Genomic DNA, 19383 nt, shown 5'->3' with positions numbered 1-19383 from the left:
TGAAAACACAAAAAGAGGAAAACATGACCTCAGAGTAGTTTCAACATTTGAAGTAATGAAATTACAATGATTGCAGTAAATCATCTTGGGGAAAATACACTTAATTCATGATTTATTTTCTGAAATCAAGTCTTATTCAATCAAGTCCAATAAAATCAAATCTTATTATCTTACACAATTTTGCTTAAGTAAATTAGTCTTGTTTTAAGGCTGGATATTAAATACGATTAAATATGCAGTGTTATACAGTGCAAACACATAAATAAACATAAGCCTTGTACTGTATATTAATCAACACAAACTGGTATCTATTAAAACCCATCATAATAGTTTCAATCAAACTCACAAAAAGTGTTTTAATGGGCTGTCTGCGCTATATTTTACTTATTGTCTTACATTTGCAGTGTGCTTCATTAATCTTACATTAATGAAACAATTAAGAAATAATGAGAGAAAACAAGGACGAGTCTGTCAACTACACTGAAAAGAACATTATTCATCTTTTTGGCATTTCGCATCTTTTTCTTGAGTTTTCTTTCTGCACAAGTTTTGACAGTCGTTGAGAACAGAAAACGAAAAAAAGGATGCCAAAGCAAGTAAAGAGAATGAGAAAGAGAGAGAAAATGGATGCCAGCTTCACTAAAGCGCCCCTGAGGCCTATAGAGGAAATAATGGCTTCATCAGGAGGCCTGCGTTCACTGTGACACATGGCTCTCACTCGGTATGCTGAGCGCACACACACAGATGCATCGGCTCATAATGTGAGCGCAAGGGGCACGAGTCCCCGGGGATCGGGAGAGACGCTTCACACTCGCCAAAGGCTGTGAGCAAAGGACGGACGCTCCAGTGTAATGAAATCAAATCAATATTGTGCGGACGACAGTGATGAGATGTTATTACACATCGAGAGCGCAGAGGCTATGTTTGCTCTTCCAACAGTACTCTGCTTTGCTGCCCACGCCTGAAGGTATTGCTTCAAAAAAAGAAAAAAAAGGAAAATAAATACTTTGTTTGTTTACGGCGTAGTAAACAAGCAAAAATCACAGTTGCGAATGAAACGTTGTGTTATTATCGTTAACTAAAACTATTAAAAACATTTAGAAGCTGAAATAGAATAAAATATTCTTTGAAAAACAAACCAAACGAAAATGAGAAATGTTGCCTTGGCAATAACCTGAAATAATTTTATTGTAAGTTGAAGCACTAAAATGATTAAAAGGGAATTAATAAAAACAAACTAAACTGAAAAATAAAAATAAAATATATATTTTTAAACTAATAAAATGACATAAAAAGCACATCAAATTATATAATAAATAAAAAAATAAGCTAAATAATAAAATTACTAAAAATAAACTGAAGTTAACATGAAAGCATAAAATATAAAAATAAAAACTATTTCAAAATATTTATAAAACTATTATAAACTAAAATAACACTGGTTTTCAGTCATAAAAGAGTGTTTGTTTATCTTCTTACTGTCTTAAACACTTTTCACACTGAAAGTCATCTCAAATTATGAATTGTGGTTAATGATATTATGTGATGGAAATAAATGAGGTTGAAATGAAAAATGTGAAAAAATAAATAATAAATTGTCCGACTGCTTTGTCCTGCTGAGGCTGATATCACATTTAGCATGTAGACTATTTTTAATACGATTAAATACTACCTTCACACTTTTTGCATATTGTGACAAAATCACAAGATTAATTGGTAATGAATGATGCATAATAAATAAAAAAATCTGCTAATCTGTGATATTAAGTGTTTACTGTTTACTAGGGGAAAAAAATGTGTTTGTAGTGGTGAAAATGACACAGTCAGATGTTAGAAATATATGAATCATTTTCTCAAAATATTGAAACTGTTAGTTAATTTATGATGCATTTCATAATACAAATTGAAAGTCTGGTTCTAGGCAAGGGATAAAACTATATAATCAATACATAAAAGATTAAATGTAGTGAAAATAAATGACAAAGACACGAAAAAGTTTTCAAAACAGTTTAAATGTGATCTTTATATAACAAAAGAAGTTTTTGATCCGAATATTTATATTTTATTCTATTTCAGCTTCTAAATGTTTTTAATAGCTTTAGTTAACGATAATAACACAACGTTCATACACAACTGTGATTTTTGCTTGGTTACTAAACATAGTATTTTTTTCTTTCTTTTTTTTAAAGCAATACCTTCAGGCGTGAACTTTTAAACGCTAATGTAAACATGTCTAAAGTTGAAGAAACCTGTCATCAAAAAATTCTTAAAAAATGGGTAGAATTATCCAGGAGCGTTGCTATCAGTGAAATGGGATATGTATGTTTTGCAGCCGTAGCACTAGTTGACAGCAGTATCTCTCAGAACTGTCATGGCGGCGCTTCATTTCATGTTCAACTTCCCCATTACCTGGTCAGCAGAACATTCCAGGCTGTCAGAAGCCTCTTATTTCATCACGGAACAGCATGATTTCATGCTCCCGACCTATCCTTGACCTCAAACGGCGCCGACACACGTGAAGATGGATGTGAAGTCTCTGATTGGGATCTGAAAAACACTACGTGCTTTGCGGGAAGAGGGGAGGAAAGTGACTCCAGACGGCAGAATATGCAGCCAGCGCTGGCTCAGGCTCTGTAACACAACTTTAATCTCCTGTTGGAAAGGACTGCTATATAACCACAATAAACTGACAACAGACTTGCAGGATGATGCAACGGGAGATTACTCTGAAATGTGTTTTGGAATTTCCCTCACTATTCCACGGGTGTGCTTCTGCTGACATGCCATCAGCGCTCCGAAACAAAAGACCAAAATCACACTTTTTTTTTCTAAGGCATTCTTATGCTATTAAAATCCTCTACTCGCATCACATTTATTCTAATCAGTGGCTACACTTCCCTCACGCAGACTATTCACGGAACAAATCTCTTTGATTTATGATGAATATAAAAAAGACTCTTTCTGGGTATGGCAATGCATGGCTGAGTTGAACCCTATATTTTCTTACTCTGCTAAGGAGACTATCATCTCTATAGTCCTTCTACAAGCAAGACTAGTGACAGCAATGGATCAGATCAAAAGAGGCATATGTGTGGTTTTCAAGGTAGAAAGATTGCCATGTATCCGATTAATGAAGCGCACAACGAAGAAAACAGTCTTTAATCAATAAATCCACAACGGCAAACTCAGGAGATCACAGGAGATAAGGAAAAGACAATAACATGCATTGATGATACCGGACATTAGAACAAAGGAAACTCAGAACTTAACACTAGAAGTGCCATGGCGGTCATTTTGACCGTTTTGAATTTTATATCTGCAATAACTTTGTTGAAAAAATTAATAAAATCCTGCCGGTACCTGACTTTTCCTAAAAGTGTCTGTATTTTCATTTAAAATGTTTTTCATATAAATTGCACATAAGGCAAAAAAACTAATGAACATATTTACCTATTTCGGCCATAGACGGTCATATTGACCGCACTGAATTTCGTGGTATTATTATAGGCTATACCAATATACACAACAATAAAATGTGGTAAAAATACACAAAACATATTCAACAACAAATAATTTAAATGTAATGATATTCAGAACAGAACAAGAATGAAAAAATAACTATAAACAAGCCAAAATGAAATACTTTATAAGCGAAAGTGAAAGTAAGCGGCGTTAGGCTCACGTACGTAATTCTCTAATTAGAATCAAAATGTTTCAACATTTGCGATGTATTTGGATGGTAAACTATTTTAAACTAAACTACTTTATTATAGGCTTTGTACTTCACTCACGTTCCAATATCGACGGAAAAAATCATCCTCTTCACACGTGCAAAATGGTACGAATTGTACGAGGCTATACTGACTATATAAACAGAGCAGTGGAATTTGTATGTTAGGTTGACTATTTTATTATGGCTATAATGAACAGGCTGCAATGTCAAGACTGCAATGCTGTAATATGGTGTGTGTGTGTGTGTGTGTGTGTCGGCGGGCGCGGCCGCGGCCGCGATCGAACAGTGGAAACATGAAAACATAGGCTACTCCGTTATTTTGTTCAGGACATCTACAGATATTATTTATAAATGTATAATTAAACTTGTTTAAATGTACAGTTTGGTGTTGTTTTGTTTTTAAAATATATCCTAATACAATAAATGCATTCATCTCTCAATTGGGTATGTATCATTAAAGATACAGAGTTTGGAATCTAGCGGTCAAAATGACCGCTTGCGGCAGTTCTAGTAGTTATGGAATTCTGGCACTTCTAGTGTTAAATACAGGGATATTTAACACAACTAGCAGCACATGAGAACTCAGTTAAAAACCATTGAGACAAACTATAGCAAAAGGAACAAATGCAGGCAAAACAGGAACAGAACACAGAAAACAAAACCAAAACAGACTACACATGACAGATACAAAGATAGAAGTATAATCAAATTTTTTTTATATATATATTTCTCATTTGATTGAGCTTTTTTGTGTTTACAGTGCCCCCAAAAAATTGTATTCTTAAATGATGACCACTACTTTTAATGATATCATTATGAAAAGAATAATGAATAAATAATTATGACTAATTATGCCCATTTATTCTCTAATATGTAGATTTCTCAACTGACAGTGCCTTTCAAAAGAATTAACCAAGCTGTCAGAATAGATTTTTTTGTTTGTTTAATAGTCAAGCACACACAAAAAAATCTTGTTTATAGATAACTTTACAATAATGCCATCAAAATTTTAACCGATTTTTATACATAAAATGAAAGTTAATTTGATTAAATGTATATTCTATATATTAAACGTTAATACAATTTCTGGTAACACTTTAGTTTAGGGTCCAATTCTCGCTATTACTAGTTGCATGCATATGATTAGGATATTGGCTGATTATTAGTACTTATAAGCACATATTAATGCTCATTAATGATCATATTATATTCCTTAATCCTACCCAATGCCTTACTAACTATTAATAAGCAGTAATTAGGAGTTTATTGAGGTAAAAGTCATAGTTTAGTTAGTTAATAGTGAGAATTGGACCCTAATCTAAAGTGTGACCCAATTTCTATAGAACATTATTATTATTATTATTAAAGAACAAATAACAAATCTGGTTGAAAAGTGTTTGAATCTAAGTAATAGAAAGCATTTACAATAATTACATTCTAGTACATTGTTCCCAACAGTGGAATAACAATCAATAATTGTAACTGATCATTTATTTATTTATAGTAACACATATGTGCTCATAAGAGCAAACGTCTATACTAACATGAGAGCTTTCCAACAGTATGGCATGACTATCCATTACAACGACCAATTCCTATTAAGATTACTATGATCTTATTACATAAATTATGAAACAGACTTGAAACTGCAGTAGTTACAATTTGTTACGTCAGATAGCCTATATTTCATTCTAAAATTCACATTCTAAGCTTTTAAAACATATTTTAAACAGCTAGACGCTGACGCACCAGTTGAAAAGGTTAAAATGCACATAGTAAAATGTTGGGGTTGATGAGGGAAGGAACAAGAGGAGCTCAGAGAGAACGAGAGAGAGTAAGAGAAAAGATAGACGTGAAGGACCGCAATCAAGGAGGACAGACACAAACAAACCAGGCTCTCTAACAAGGACATGTTCTCCTCAGAATGATCCAGTCCTTACCAACGGGTCAAGGTTTGGCTGATTAGCTTGAACCAATTAGCCCCTATACTGGCAGATGTTGTAACTATAACATCTGGATCCAGACAGAATCTTTCTCCACTGACGGCCTTTTATAAAAATAGCTGTGTATGACTGTATTAAGAGCAAAGATGATAAAACAAACAAATATCTTTCTCCAGGTATTATAGACTCCCTTAATTTGGCATGTTTTCAGTCAACAGATTAAAACAAGAAAATATTAAAATAATGAAACTCGAAAGCATGCATTATACCTTGTCTGCTCATGCAATGAATCCATCCTGGTGGAATGCATTTTATTCATCTACATTATTATTATTATTAATGGATCTGACCTAATGTCCTCTTATGTCTTACATTTCTTCTACCCACCATCAATTTGTATTATTTACACTCTTGTGCATTTTCTTAAGAATGTGTCAGGTTCAATTAGTCTTACGTGGCTTCAGCTTTGTTGTTCAACCTGGCGGAGAGACAAATACACAGACACAGATTTGTTGATGTGATGTGAATTCAAGGGAGGGAGGGAGAGAGAGAGAGAGAGAGAGAGAGAGAGAGAGAGAGAGAGAGAGAGAGAGAGAGAGAGAGAGAGAGAGAGAGAGAGAGAGAGAGAGAGAGAGAGAGAGAGAGAGAGAGAGAGACATACGATATACAGACAGAAATGTGCGGATGGGCTGAAGCTAGATTCTTTTTGGCAGTCCTGGCAGGCCCGATAACATATTTAATATTTGATAACAAGTTCCCACTATCTATTACACCTTCACCAATAACAGCAGAAATATATGAGCGAGCATGGCAGACAGGGGAGATTTCAACTCGAATATTTCAAACTCAAGGTGATCCCTACCCATTTCCATTCTGCTCTTCATCCCAATCTCTCCCCATCTCTGTCAATTCAATTTTCCTTCATTCCATTCCTTTCTCTCTATTGATGTTCAAACACGACAGACAGCAGGAAATATGGTATCTCGTGACACATAAACGTGGAGGCTCATCATATCATGAGAGACAGGCCGCAGTCTCATTTTACATGTATAGGGATAGACAGCCCATTGTTACGCTGTACGAAGCTCGTAAAAGACACAGAATCAAATGCAGAACGCAGGGACTTCATTAGTCTGACAGATCTTTACTTTATGATTTATGATAATTAGACATTTCTCAACTGACATAGTTCAATACTATCAAAACAATTAAGCGAGCAGTCAGAAAAGATTTTTGTTTTGCTCAACAACATCACAAATTGTCAAGCACCAAAAAATCTTCTTGTTTTTAGCTAACTTTAAACATATTGATTGTATACATTAAAATTAAAGTAAGTTCAATTAAAATAATGAAAAGTATATGATATCAATTAAAATGTATATAGCTCATAATAAGAATAATGATGATACTAATAATACAATTTCTATATGTCATTATTATTATTATTATTATTATTATTAAGAAGAATAATAGTAGTAATAATCACTGTATCGTAAATAGTACTAGTGATCACTGAATCTGATTATTAGAACAGTTTATGGAAATTCATACTTAATATCTATTGTAGTAGCTGAATGTTTTTCACTGAATTTCATTTCAATTTTACTCTACTTCCTTAAAGGGATACTTCACTGCTGGCAAAATGGGCTTTTCAATAAAGCTTGGCTGCCTATACAGCAAAAAGGCGAAAAAAGTTTAAATCGGTGCTACATGACTAGAGTAAACAAAGCTGTTGTCTTCCCTTTTGCCAAATAGGTCGGAAAACTTCGACACCCATAATGCACTGGGCATGTTGCCATCCAAGGATACTCCCATCAGTCTGCTATGGATACGCTTACCAGAGTCAAAAACCAACTTGCTTTAATTAATAGGAAACACTTCTTAGCAAACTTGTAGTCTTAATGGTGTTGACCATTTCAAATCAAAGAGTAAACGTTAAGCAGCAGGGGCGAGTTACTTTCGGTTTCCAGTGAAGGATCTAACTAACACGTTGTAGGCATTGGATAAATGCTGCAAAGAATCGTAAATATGGAGAGAATGCTACAACGGAAAATTTAGAAAAAACTCGGTGTTTGTACTCAACATTTCAAACTAGATGATCACGAACAGTGTTTTAGGCCAAACAGAGGGGAAAACCGAAAGCCCAACCCCCACCTGTCGTGTACAGGTAAGAAAGCTGTTGCCAAAGTTTTCCATTTTTACCATAATTCTGTTTAAAGAGGAGACAAAGTACGATACAATTTCTTAGTAATAAACCTACTCACATTAACTGTTTTGTTAATAACCCTCTGTTGATCCAACTGTCCATGGGCGGCGATACAAAAAAGTATAATCTGTAGGTTTTTTAAAAAAAAGAAAATGAGTAATCTGGCGAACTTTTGCTGACAAATGAACCTGAATTTCTTGGTCCAGGTAACACAGAGAACAATTAAACGTTGTTCATTTACATTTACTACCGAAACTATAACAATAAAAAGCAGTGTGAAAATCACAAAGATACACTGTAAATGTAATATACCTTTAATTCAGTATCAATCTATGAATTGGAAATTGTCAGTTAAATTCTGAATGGCACACGCCACTATGTTTCCTTTATTAATAATAGAAAATAATATTTAATTTAGGCAAGAAGCAACCAGTGTGGACAACATATTGTCAAATGAATCAACCTGTGAGCTTGTTTATCAGAAATCTATTATGGGCTAAATCCATTCATTCCAGTTATGAGGAAATAAACAGTTAGTGTGAAACCCTTAATTATAAGGCAAAACAAGAGTCGAACAAACAGGCTATTAGCTCCTTCCAAGTAGAGATTCAGTCTGGGTGGCCTTGTTATGTGAACAAAGGATTTAATTCCAGGAAAATAATCAGTTTACTGACTTTTGCTTTGGGAAATCAGTGTTGTATGGGCTATCTGATCTCTTAGCAGCACTCACTTCTTTCTGTGAAAGCAAAGTCCTCATGTTCTCAAAAGAAGTGGACCTCTTCAACTTGAGCAATCACTCCTAGATGAGCCAGACAGGCTATTGATACAAACACTGGATAATATTTAAACATCATAGATGAAAGCCATGTTGTCCTTGGAAAACTCTTCTTAGAAGCTTTCCAGTGAGGTTTTTTATTTTTGTTTACTGGCTGAAACACAAATGTACAATGTCACTATGATGCTCTTAACGCTGATACTTCTGCCTTTATTCATTTTGTATTACTTTATGACTGCAGACAATGTTTTTTCTTTTCTTTTTCTGATGTACTTGTTTTGTTCAATTTTCTTCTCATCCTTATTGTGATGAGTCATGAGGCAATTGTTGGGCAATTTTGGCTGCCATCAAGGCTGAAAGGGTCTTAGAAGACATTACTAGCCTAAGACTTATTAGAGGACCAACTTCATGTTTTATTCTCGCTTTTGAATATAGAAAAGCCAGTCACAGTAAGCGGACAAGAATCCACAAAAAACAACACTGGAAAACAAACTGAGACATGCAACATGCCTGTGATTCTGCTTGTTTGAGTCTGATAGGAAAGGTCTAAGCACATCCTCAAGGCAAATTAACAGAGTTCATGGGTTTGACTCCATGTTCCAGGAAAAAGACCAGGGTGACAGAGAGATGGACACACAGCTCCATTTACCCTTGTTATGCACTCAGACTTGGGAAAAAAAAATGCCTGGCTTAAAGTGATAAACCATGTTTCACACACTCTTCAGTTTAAAGATATAGTTAATCCCAAAACAAAAAATCCAATCATTTATTCACCCTTATTTCCAAACCTGGCTTTTTTTTACCTTTTTTTTTTTTAACTGTGAAACAATAGTATAACCTTTTGAATCCTGCCCAACAAAAACATTCATAGAGACCCGGGGATGTCAAGCTCCATAAAGGACCACTCTTCATCTTTGGAAGAAAAAGGGAGAAAAAGAAGAAACAGCATTTGGAAAAAACTGTAAAATAAATATGTTGTAAATTCAAATCAGAGCGTCTTCCGTGTCTGGAATGAATGTATTCTTGAGTCTATAAGGTAAAAATAATATAATAAGATAACCTTGTTTGAAATGGGTGTGGCTAAAAGAAAATTTTGGTTTCGTCTACACTACTAGGTACTTATGCTATATTGGCTGGGTTAAATAGAATTGCATTAATAAAAAGAGACTAAAATACAATTTTCATTGACTAAAACTAAACTAAATGTCATCAGTTTCCGTAGACTAAAACTAGACGAAAATAGTTATGGATAATTCTGACTAAAATAAGACTAAAATGCTCAGACTTTTAGTCGACTGAAACTTGACTATAAAAACTATAAAATGACAGCTTGACAAGACTAGACTAAAACTAAAATTAAAACAGGCTGCCAAAAACAACAGTAGAAGGCCCAAAACAGAAACTACAGAAAAAGCTAAACAGAGTCAGCAGGAAGTGCAAAGGAAAGGCAGAGATAAAAACAAAAGACAAATGCAAAGCAACTAAGTATACATAAACAGAGATAATTTAATTACGGGCAACTGCTAAGGGGTTGAATGGAGGATCACCTGAATGGTCTCAAAATATAACAAATGCAAGAATTGAGCTTTAAATGATCTCTCTTGTTGGCTCAGTTTTAGCAAACTAGCCTTAATGTGCCACCCGCTGGGACTGTGGCACAGCTCTGGTTTTACCATTGATCAGGACAGTCTGCCATCTTCCAGGCCCAAAATGTGATTTAGTGTGCTGACACCCCGTTGAGTGAAAACTACGCAGAAAAAGAGAAAGCTCATCACCTCATCAAATGCACAAACTATTATGGCAGTCGTTCAGCCACTGGTTCTAAAATACAGAAGCAAGATGTCTACGACACTGCATTCAAACTCTTTCAATGTTAATGACAAAAGACAAAACCTCCGTGCTGTTATTAGAGTAACAGTGTTTTACAGTGTATCATTAGCGATACACAAGGAGGTCTATAACACCTGGAGAAAGCTATCTGTTAACACTCCCATTCCCTCTTATTTTAAAGGAACACTCCACCGTTTTTTGAAATAGGGCTTATTCACCTTCTTTCCTACATTTAGATAAGTGGGCAAATAAATTTTTGTCTCAGTGCATGCATTGTTTTAGTTTGACAGGGTTGGCGCTAGCTTAGCTTAGCATAATGAATGGAATCCTTTGTTGCCAGCTAGGATGTCCTGAGTAAAAGTGATATAAAAAAAAAAAAACCCCACCTAATTACTTCTTGTGGCCTGCGTATTCACAACGAGTACAAATAGCGATGCAGATTAACACTAGGCGATTTCCTATGCAGATTTTGACTTGGGACTATATTAGGGGGAAGCACAGGCGAAGCACTGCTACTTGGGCGCAGAGATATCACACCCAAGTAGCAGTGCTTCGCCTGTGCTTCCCCCTAATATAGTCCTTAATATATAAGTCAATATCTGCCTAGGAAATCGCCTAGTGTTAATCTGCATCGCTATTTGTACTTGTTGTGAATACGCAGGCCACAAGAAGTAATTAGGTAGGTTTTTTTTATTTTTTTTATCACTTTTATTCAGGACATGCTAGCTGGCAACAAAGGATTCCATTCATTATGCTAAGCTAAGCTCACGCCAACCCTGTCAAACTAAAACAATGCATGCACTGAGACAAAAATGCATTTGCCCACCTATCTAAATGTGGGAAAGAAGGTGAATAAGCCCTATTTCAAAAAACGGTGGAGTGTTCCTTTAAATTGTCACATAACACATAGCGGAATGGTCAAATAAACATTTTCAGCTAGCTTTGGTGAGCTGACTGCCTTTGCATACCACAAGTTGAGTAGTCTGCTAGATTAGCATACCACTAACTGATTAGCCTTCTAGCTACCTGCTACAAGTATAACCAAAAATGCTATTCTAATTATCTTGAAGAAGATAATCACAAAAAACGTGATGTTTTAAGGGCATTACAAAATCATTGGCTATTGAAACAAAAACAGAAAACATGCAGAGACATTAGCAACAATCGTAAGCTGTGATGTTAATTTTAAGAGGGGAAAAAAGTAGTAATGTACCTTAAACTTTTTAACAAACTGAAATTTAAGTTTTCATTCTGTATTTGAGTTTGGGGGCAAGTCAGTAAACTGTTCAGAGTGTTGTGTTCTCAGGTGATAATTTAAGCCAGTCATTGTAAAGATTTTTGGCAACAAACCACCTCCCTATTTCAGAAATGTTAAATATCAATACTCTAGCATAATTTTTTTTTTTGGGGGGGGGGGGGGGGGGGGGGATCACATTTCCTTAATTCCAGCTTATCCACGTTATGTGCACAAAATAGATGGTGAAATCCGAAATCACCCCCTACCCCAAATCACTATCCCCAACGTTAGTCCAAAAATACAGTTCACTTGAAGGAGTGAATGAAAAGAGTGAGTGAATACGGACAGCTGTTGAGTGTACATCACTTGTACACTCGTTATTGCAGTGCAATGCGGGATAGAATGAGTGCACTCGATAACGTTCACTATGGATACGGACACCACTACAAATAAGGGTATAGGGGGCGATTTTTGGATTTAGCCACTTTTTTTGGTCAATGATTTCGGCTCTCCAAAACTATTTCAGCTGAGACCAAAAATAATTTTCTGTTTGATGTGTTGAATGTTTTTGGTTTCCAAAATTTCAGTGCGTCACTAAAAAGGTAAAGGTAAAACAAATTATTAGCAACATGTATGTTGCTTACAAAAATGTATTGCGTAATCATACACAGCTTATTTTAAAAGCCGTCAGTGAAAATGCTTTATGAACCGCATCCAACCATCCAATACCAAGGGCTAATGGGTTCATGCTAGCCAGCAGAATTCCTTGGTTTATGGTGAAAAAAAGGTTTTCTTCATGTGGGCACACACAAACACAACAAATTCCACCTATTGTCATGTCCCATCCACCTTCACATCTTGTTGACTGGCGGGAGGACTATTATTTACACATGAAGGCCACATCTTTTCACTGGCATGTGAAAGTTAATTAGGTTGGAGAGATTGACAGTTCACGATAAAGCAAACACTACTCAACTTAATTGCTTTCTGACAGCTGCGCAGAGTTTGCAGAAAGGAGAAATTGAATTTATGGATGAAGCCCCCTGCGTCTGCTCAATTGCAGACCGACCATTGACACCAATCGATCGGCCTGGGGGACGTGAATGAGCTGTCATTTCATAAGCAATGATGGTAGATTGTGTCTCGTACGTAATGGTACAGTAAGGAAATTAGGTTACTAGTTGACTAAGACGTGTCAACACTATTGACTTGGTCTATATTGTGGGCTTGTCCAAGCCCTACAGCACTAACCTAAATTCATGGCGAGATCAATGCTAATTAAACAGTGCAAAGGGCATGACTAATAAGACAGTAGCTCCATCACTGGTTGTGTAATGCCTCTTTGTGAGGATAATCGACGTCTGTGTATGCTACTATTGGTCAAGCTCTGATATAATATCTTTGTGTCAAAGCAACTTTAAGGGCACATCGTCAAAAAACTTTTTACAAGGTCTGCCATTACAACCGCTGTCAGTCATATTGTTCATTAAGTGGCATACTCTACGGTTTCAAGGCAAACATGACAAATTAGCTTAGAATCCGCCATTTCTGAAATGTTTTAGAACGTGATAGCTGGTTTCTAGCTGGTTTTAAACTGGACATTAGCTTGTTGACCAGCCAGCATGTTAAAAAAAATGAATAAAATAATAATAAACATTTTGACCATCTTTAACTGGTATGACTAGCTGGTAGCTGGTTTATTGCTGGTTCAAGATGGTTTGCTAGTTTGCACTAGCTAATGACCAGGTTTAACCAACTAACTAATGACCACCAAAGACTAAGCTAATGAGAAGTTTGTACCAACTAATGAGCATCTTAGACTTAGACCAACTGATGACTAACTCAGGGTACGTTTACACGACAATGACATGCTTAAAACTGCGAAGTTTTTCCTTTGAGTTTTCCGCGTACAGACGACACCATTGTCAAAACGATCCCATTCACACGAATTCGCGAAAATGACTAAAAACCCTATATTCTGCTGCCAGGCCATTAGATGGTGATGAAACACTATAGACTGAAAACAGATAATGACTAGTTTAGATCAGCTCATGACTAGTTTGTACCATAGATATCATATAATAAAAACTAGATGTCTTATGGCGGAGTCTCTTCCGGCATCACCGTTCGGCCATCTTGTCACAGGCAGGCTCTGATGTAAGGTGAGTGATCAGCACGAACACAAATACTCGTATCTCGCTGAAATCTTGACGGATTTACAAACGGTTTGGTTTCTTACAAACGTCATTAACGTGGCTATAATTCCGAATGCTTGAATATGTATGTTATAATTATTCATATGTATGCAGTGTCATAACTACATCTCTGACGTTTATAACAAACCAAACCGTTTGAAAATCGGTAGAAAATTTAGCAAGTTATGGTTATTTAAAAGTACATGCACCATTAAAACACAATGTTACGAGTGAGCGAGCTGTCTGTGGCAAGATGGCCGCCACGTGCGGACGTCGACCTCCATTGGCCAGCAGCGCGCACGAGACATCTAGCCTTTATTATATGATATCTATGGTTTGTACCATCTAATGAGCATCTTAAGCCTGGAACACACCAAGCCGACGGTCGGCCGTCGGGCAGTTTCCGTGCGTCGGCCGACTAAATCTTCTCAGTGTGTTCCGCACCGTCGGCTGAAATTGGTCCTCGTTGGCTTTGTAACGGCCGATTCGACATGTTGAATCGGCGTCGGGCCGTCGGTGAAAGAGGGAACTCTGATTGGCTGTTCAGCTTAGTGACCGAGTCAGTGCACGAGAATAATAGCAAAATAGTGAGCAAAGTCAAAACGGTACAGATAGAAGGCTGTTCTAATGATATGTCATCTTATCTGAGTGTTCCTTGGCGAATATTTCAATATTAACACGAGAGGAGTGGAATAAAGACAGTGTTTAGCAGGATTGATATTCAAAACGGTAAGCACGCACTGCTTTGTTTACGGTTTGTGTAACTGCAGCCGGCAGCGCCGGTTTCCCTTTTTGAATGACGAATATAGACGAATATATCTGCAGAAATAGACAGCTGTCTCATTTACACGCAGGCGCAGAACGCGCATTCTAGCTGACAGTCGGCTGTAGTTCTCTCGGTGTGTTCAAGTGCAGCTTTTTACCCCGACGCGAGGCGACAACACAGTCGGCTTTCATCAGCGCTAGTTCGTCTGCGTCGGCTTGGTGTGTTCCAGGCTTTAGACCAACTGAAGACCAAATTGTATTTTCTAATGACAAATTGTAATAGCTAATGACCAGTTTAGACTTGCTAGGATGTAACTTGCTGCATGTTACTTTGATACTTTGATAGTGGGCATGGTTTTTACACAAATTCTTAAAAGTATCTTTGGAGAGTACCATTACCCTCATCTAGTGACCAAAAACATCCTCCATTTTGTAAAGTAAGCATTTAAACACATCCATAAATATACTGCATGCGACATCAATCAATGTCAGACAGAAAGAATAACTTACAAACGTCCTAGTTTGTGTAACCAACCATAAAAGACAGTCACTAAACCATAATGTTGCTCACCTGGTACTCATTTGGCCAGAAAGTGCTGACTGCCAGTTCCACCTGGTGCCACTGTCGTCCACGTGAGCCAGAGACATTCCATACGGGAATGCCAAGCGGTCCACCGTTGACCCGCACATAAACCCGCAGCGCCCCTGGGCTGTGGCCATCTCTGCTGTACAGGAAGTAGCTGAACTGCACGCAGTGCGTGTCGTTTTCGCTTAGCGTCTGCAGCAGAAGCTGAGCCCTCTGCCCCGCTGCATGCTGGGAGGAGTTGACCATCATGTAGGAGCCTTGAGGAGGAAGACAACACAGCAAGAAGGAAGAATCAGCCAAAGGTCAGAGCCATCACATACAAACAAACACACTCAAATATCAACTATTAAAATAAATAGTCCTAAATTTAATATGGTTCCTAACACAAATCGATCATATCACTTCACAAGGCATGGAATAGCCTATAGCGCACGGGTCATATGAACATGTTTTATGATACATTTATGTTGCGTTTTATCATTTGTGGAGGTTAACATCCACTGTATGCTCTCGTTATATGGGAAATAATGCTTTAATGTTCAAGAAAGATGGAAAAAAGTAATACGGGTTTGGACTGACATGAGGATGGGTAAATTATGACAGATTTTATTTTTAACTATTTGTTTAACATACTTTGTGTTTCGGTCATAAAATATAGTATAAAACAGAAATCTGAAAGCAAGAACATGAAATATTTTTACTGAATAAGAAAACATTTCATATCTTTGTGTGGCTGCAAACATTTGTGGAGAGCTTTAGTGCATATTAGAGTGTTCCAGCTTAAAGAAACAGGCACATATACACTAAGCTCAGAGAGAATAAAAGAAACTGAGGGGGAAATAAATATCCAGTTTCTCTGCGGAGCATATCTGCTGTATTACAGCCTACTCAGAAACTTCTGTGTAGTTTTCCCATTCCTACTTTTCAAAAGCTCTTGTTTGTCTATTTGTCTCTTTCCGCAGACTATCTCTCCCTTCAGTGAGTTCACAAAGGATGACAATTTTGGCATTACTCTCTCAATACAGCGCACACAGAGAGAGAGACAACACACAGCACGGAATACTAAAATGTCTTTCATGCTCTTTTTAGCCTCGAGGCTCTCTGTCTCTGCGGAGTGTGACAAATGCAAAATTTCTCTGTACAAAGACAGAAATTTGTGAGGTGTTGGTATAGCAACAGGCACAAATACTGTATGTATACATACTGTATATGACTCTTCAATTAGGGTAATTTTTTCTGTTCCCTAGGATGGTTTTAAAGACAAAAAAATATTATAGATATAAAAAAAATAAAAAAAAACATTCTAATGAAAATAAAACATTTTTTAACAATCATTCTAGCTTTCAAGGATAGATTATATATTTTTTGTTAACATGAACAGTTTATTCTATGAACAAATATACACTATCATTCACAAATTTGGGTCAGTAAGATTTATTTTGAAAGAAATGTATACTTTTATTCAGCAATGATGCATTAAATTGATTTTTTTTTAAAGTTGATCCATTCTATATTTATAATGTTACAAAAGATTTATATTTTAAATAAATGCTGTTTTCAAGCAGCACAAATATCAAGCAGCACAACGTTTTTCAACATGAATAAATAATAATAATTTCTGAAAGTGACACTGAAGACTGGAGTCATGGCTGCTAAAAATACAGCTTAAAAAAAATAATAAAAAAAGATGAATTATTATTTTAAGTTGCCATAATATTTCACAATACTACTTTCATCAAATAAATGCAGCCTTGATGAGCATCAGAAACAAATTCTTAGACACCAAACTTTTAAATGGTAGCCTAGTGTATATACAGTTTACAATTTTCTTTACATAATACCAATATTCCTGTCATTACCATCACACCAGACATTGGTCTGAATATTTGAACATTACAGAAATGAGGATAGGTGAGCACACTGACAGTTTGAAGATTTTTTTTTTATAGAATGACCAAAGAGTAGCTTGAAGCAGCTTGCGAGTTCACAATTTGTCCGATAATATTTCATTCACATTATACACATTATATATTTTTTTTTAAATCCACACCATCACATACATGAACATAATACAATGTCCATTATACAAACATGTAATGTTTTAACATAAAAGGTTTAAAGAAGTCTCAAGATTTGATATAGTCAAACGTCCTTAATTGAGCACAATCTCGCATGCAAGCACATAAAACAACATTCGGCCTGCTTGTTATTAATCAGAGGACGGTGGGACGTTGGGGTGAGGAGCTCCATTTGCAAATTGAGGCTGAGTGAATAATTACATATGAACCATTCATATACATGCACACGAGGAAGAACTTCTAACCATGGTTTTTCTGTCTTTTCAACCGTCACTCCATCCCAAGGTCTTTGTGTTGATTCACATGAAAAATACGAGAACGGACCAGACTGTCCTTGTTGCCTTGGTATCAAATGAGTTTTTATGTGGTCTGACAGAGCAAAACCTTGATTAAAAGACAACCTAATTTTCCTAAGCTGAAGGTCAACAGCTATGAATTACAGTACCTAGCAAAGAAAGACACTTTACATTCAAGTTGACATGACAGGTAGAAATCAGCTAGTCAGTGGGCAAAAGCTGGCATTGTGTTGGGGACACTTTCTTCAATCATGTACTGAATATAAAAGCTTTTTAAATATATACTGACCGCAAAAAGTATTTGAATGTAAGCCTTACATAAAAATGTATGAATGCCATTGTATTAAATAAAATATCAAATCAGATGGCATTTATTTTAAATGATATAAGCACATATTTCAAGCAGAATTTACCACAACATGTTCAAGTCTGAAAATCACATGTACACACACTTTAAAAAAAAAACTTGTAAAAAGGATCATAACTAATAACTAATGGCTCTGGGACCAGGCCCTCGCCAAAGCACCTAGGACATCCCTTGATTTATGTATGTCTGGGTGTACATGTGTGTGAAAAGCCCTGCTCTCTCAAGGCATTCTGGTTAATTAGATTTCTCAAGGCTTCTTCATATTGCACTCTAGAGACATCTGAAGAGCACATCACAAGGAAGAAACGAAGGATGGAAAAGGAGGGAACACCGCTAAATCTACAGATAAAGAGTGATTTAGCTGTATTAAACATGCACCTCAACCCACAGAGGAGCTGTTGAGAGTCACTGTAAGCAAGGAATTATGACGTTCACGAGGTACTGTTGATTTTCTCAAGCCCATGAAGGTAAAGCTGTTGACTTTGATGAAATGGCTAATTAAAGCTCTCAATACTGATGTAGCTAAATTGCTGCCAAATGAATAAACTAGATGGACCGATATTTGGACAAATTGATATATTAAGGATGTACAATAAATCAAACAGCAAGAAAATAAGTCCAACATCCATATATAAGTCCAACACTAGAAGCAAATACTATTAGAGCTTTTTATCTAGTGGATATAGTATAGCATATTTTTTTATTAGTGCTGGGTAACGATTAATCACAATTAATTGCATCCAAAATAAAAGTTTGTGTTTACATAATATGTGTGTACTGTGTATAATTATTTTGTATATATATATATATATATGACACATGCATGTATATATTTAAGATTTTTTTTATTTATATATACAATATTTATATATAATATAAATTATGTTTAAATATATATATATATATATATATATATATATATACACAGCATATACATGCAAATATTTCTTAAATATATACATACATGTGTATTTATATATATATACAAAATAACACAGTACACATATTATGTAAAAACAAACGTTTATTTTGGATGTGATTAATCACGATCAATCGTTGCCCAGCACTTCTTTTTTATTTTCCTATGGGGTTTTATAATGGAGTTTATACATTTATGAGTAAAATAAAGCCTGTGGTGAACATAACTTGACGATTCTTTGATGTTTTGTTCTACAACGTACACTGCAGTGCACACACACACACCCCAAACTGCCTTATCTAGTTACTTCTTAAAAATACTTTCAAAAACAAGTCTCCGTGCAACGAGCAGCAGCTTCGCTCCTGAATTAATCTGCGTTTTTGAATGAATCATTTAAATAAATGACTCAATGACTCGCTCATAAAGACATTTACTTGCTGCCACCTACTGGCA

General features: G+C 35.9%; 1 protein-coding gene and 1 long non-coding RNA gene across 13 annotated transcripts in view; both read right to left on the bottom strand.

The window, feature by feature from the left end:
- ptprub (protein tyrosine phosphatase receptor type Ub) overlaps positions 1 to 19383 on the bottom strand; it is a 212817-nt gene that overhangs the window by 89494 nt on the left and 103940 nt on the right. For all 12 annotated transcript variants that reach the window (XM_082149538.1, XM_082149543.1, XM_082149544.1 and 9 more), the window contains exon 3: positions 15256 to 15527. In XM_082149538.1, coding sequence (XP_082005664.1) covers positions 15256 to 15527 — 272 coding nt within the window. The remainder of the gene's footprint in view (positions 1 to 15255; positions 15528 to 19383) is intronic.
- On the bottom strand, positions 6 to 10661 carry LOC309483637. Its single transcript, XR_014200605.1, has 3 exons — positions 8103 to 10661; positions 4265 to 7530; positions 6 to 3257 (listed from the first exon to the last, which is right to left on the bottom strand). It is a non-coding gene; the product is annotated as an uncharacterized lncRNA (long non-coding RNA).

Source organism: Leuciscus leuciscus (genome assembly GCF_965113295.1).
Source record: "Leuciscus leuciscus genome assembly, chromosome: 20".
Taxonomy (NCBI): Eukaryota; Metazoa; Chordata; class Actinopteri; order Cypriniformes; family Leuciscidae; genus Leuciscus; species Leuciscus leuciscus.
The sequence above is the reverse complement of the archived record's forward strand: the minus strand, read 5'-3'. Positions and strand labels throughout refer to the sequence as shown.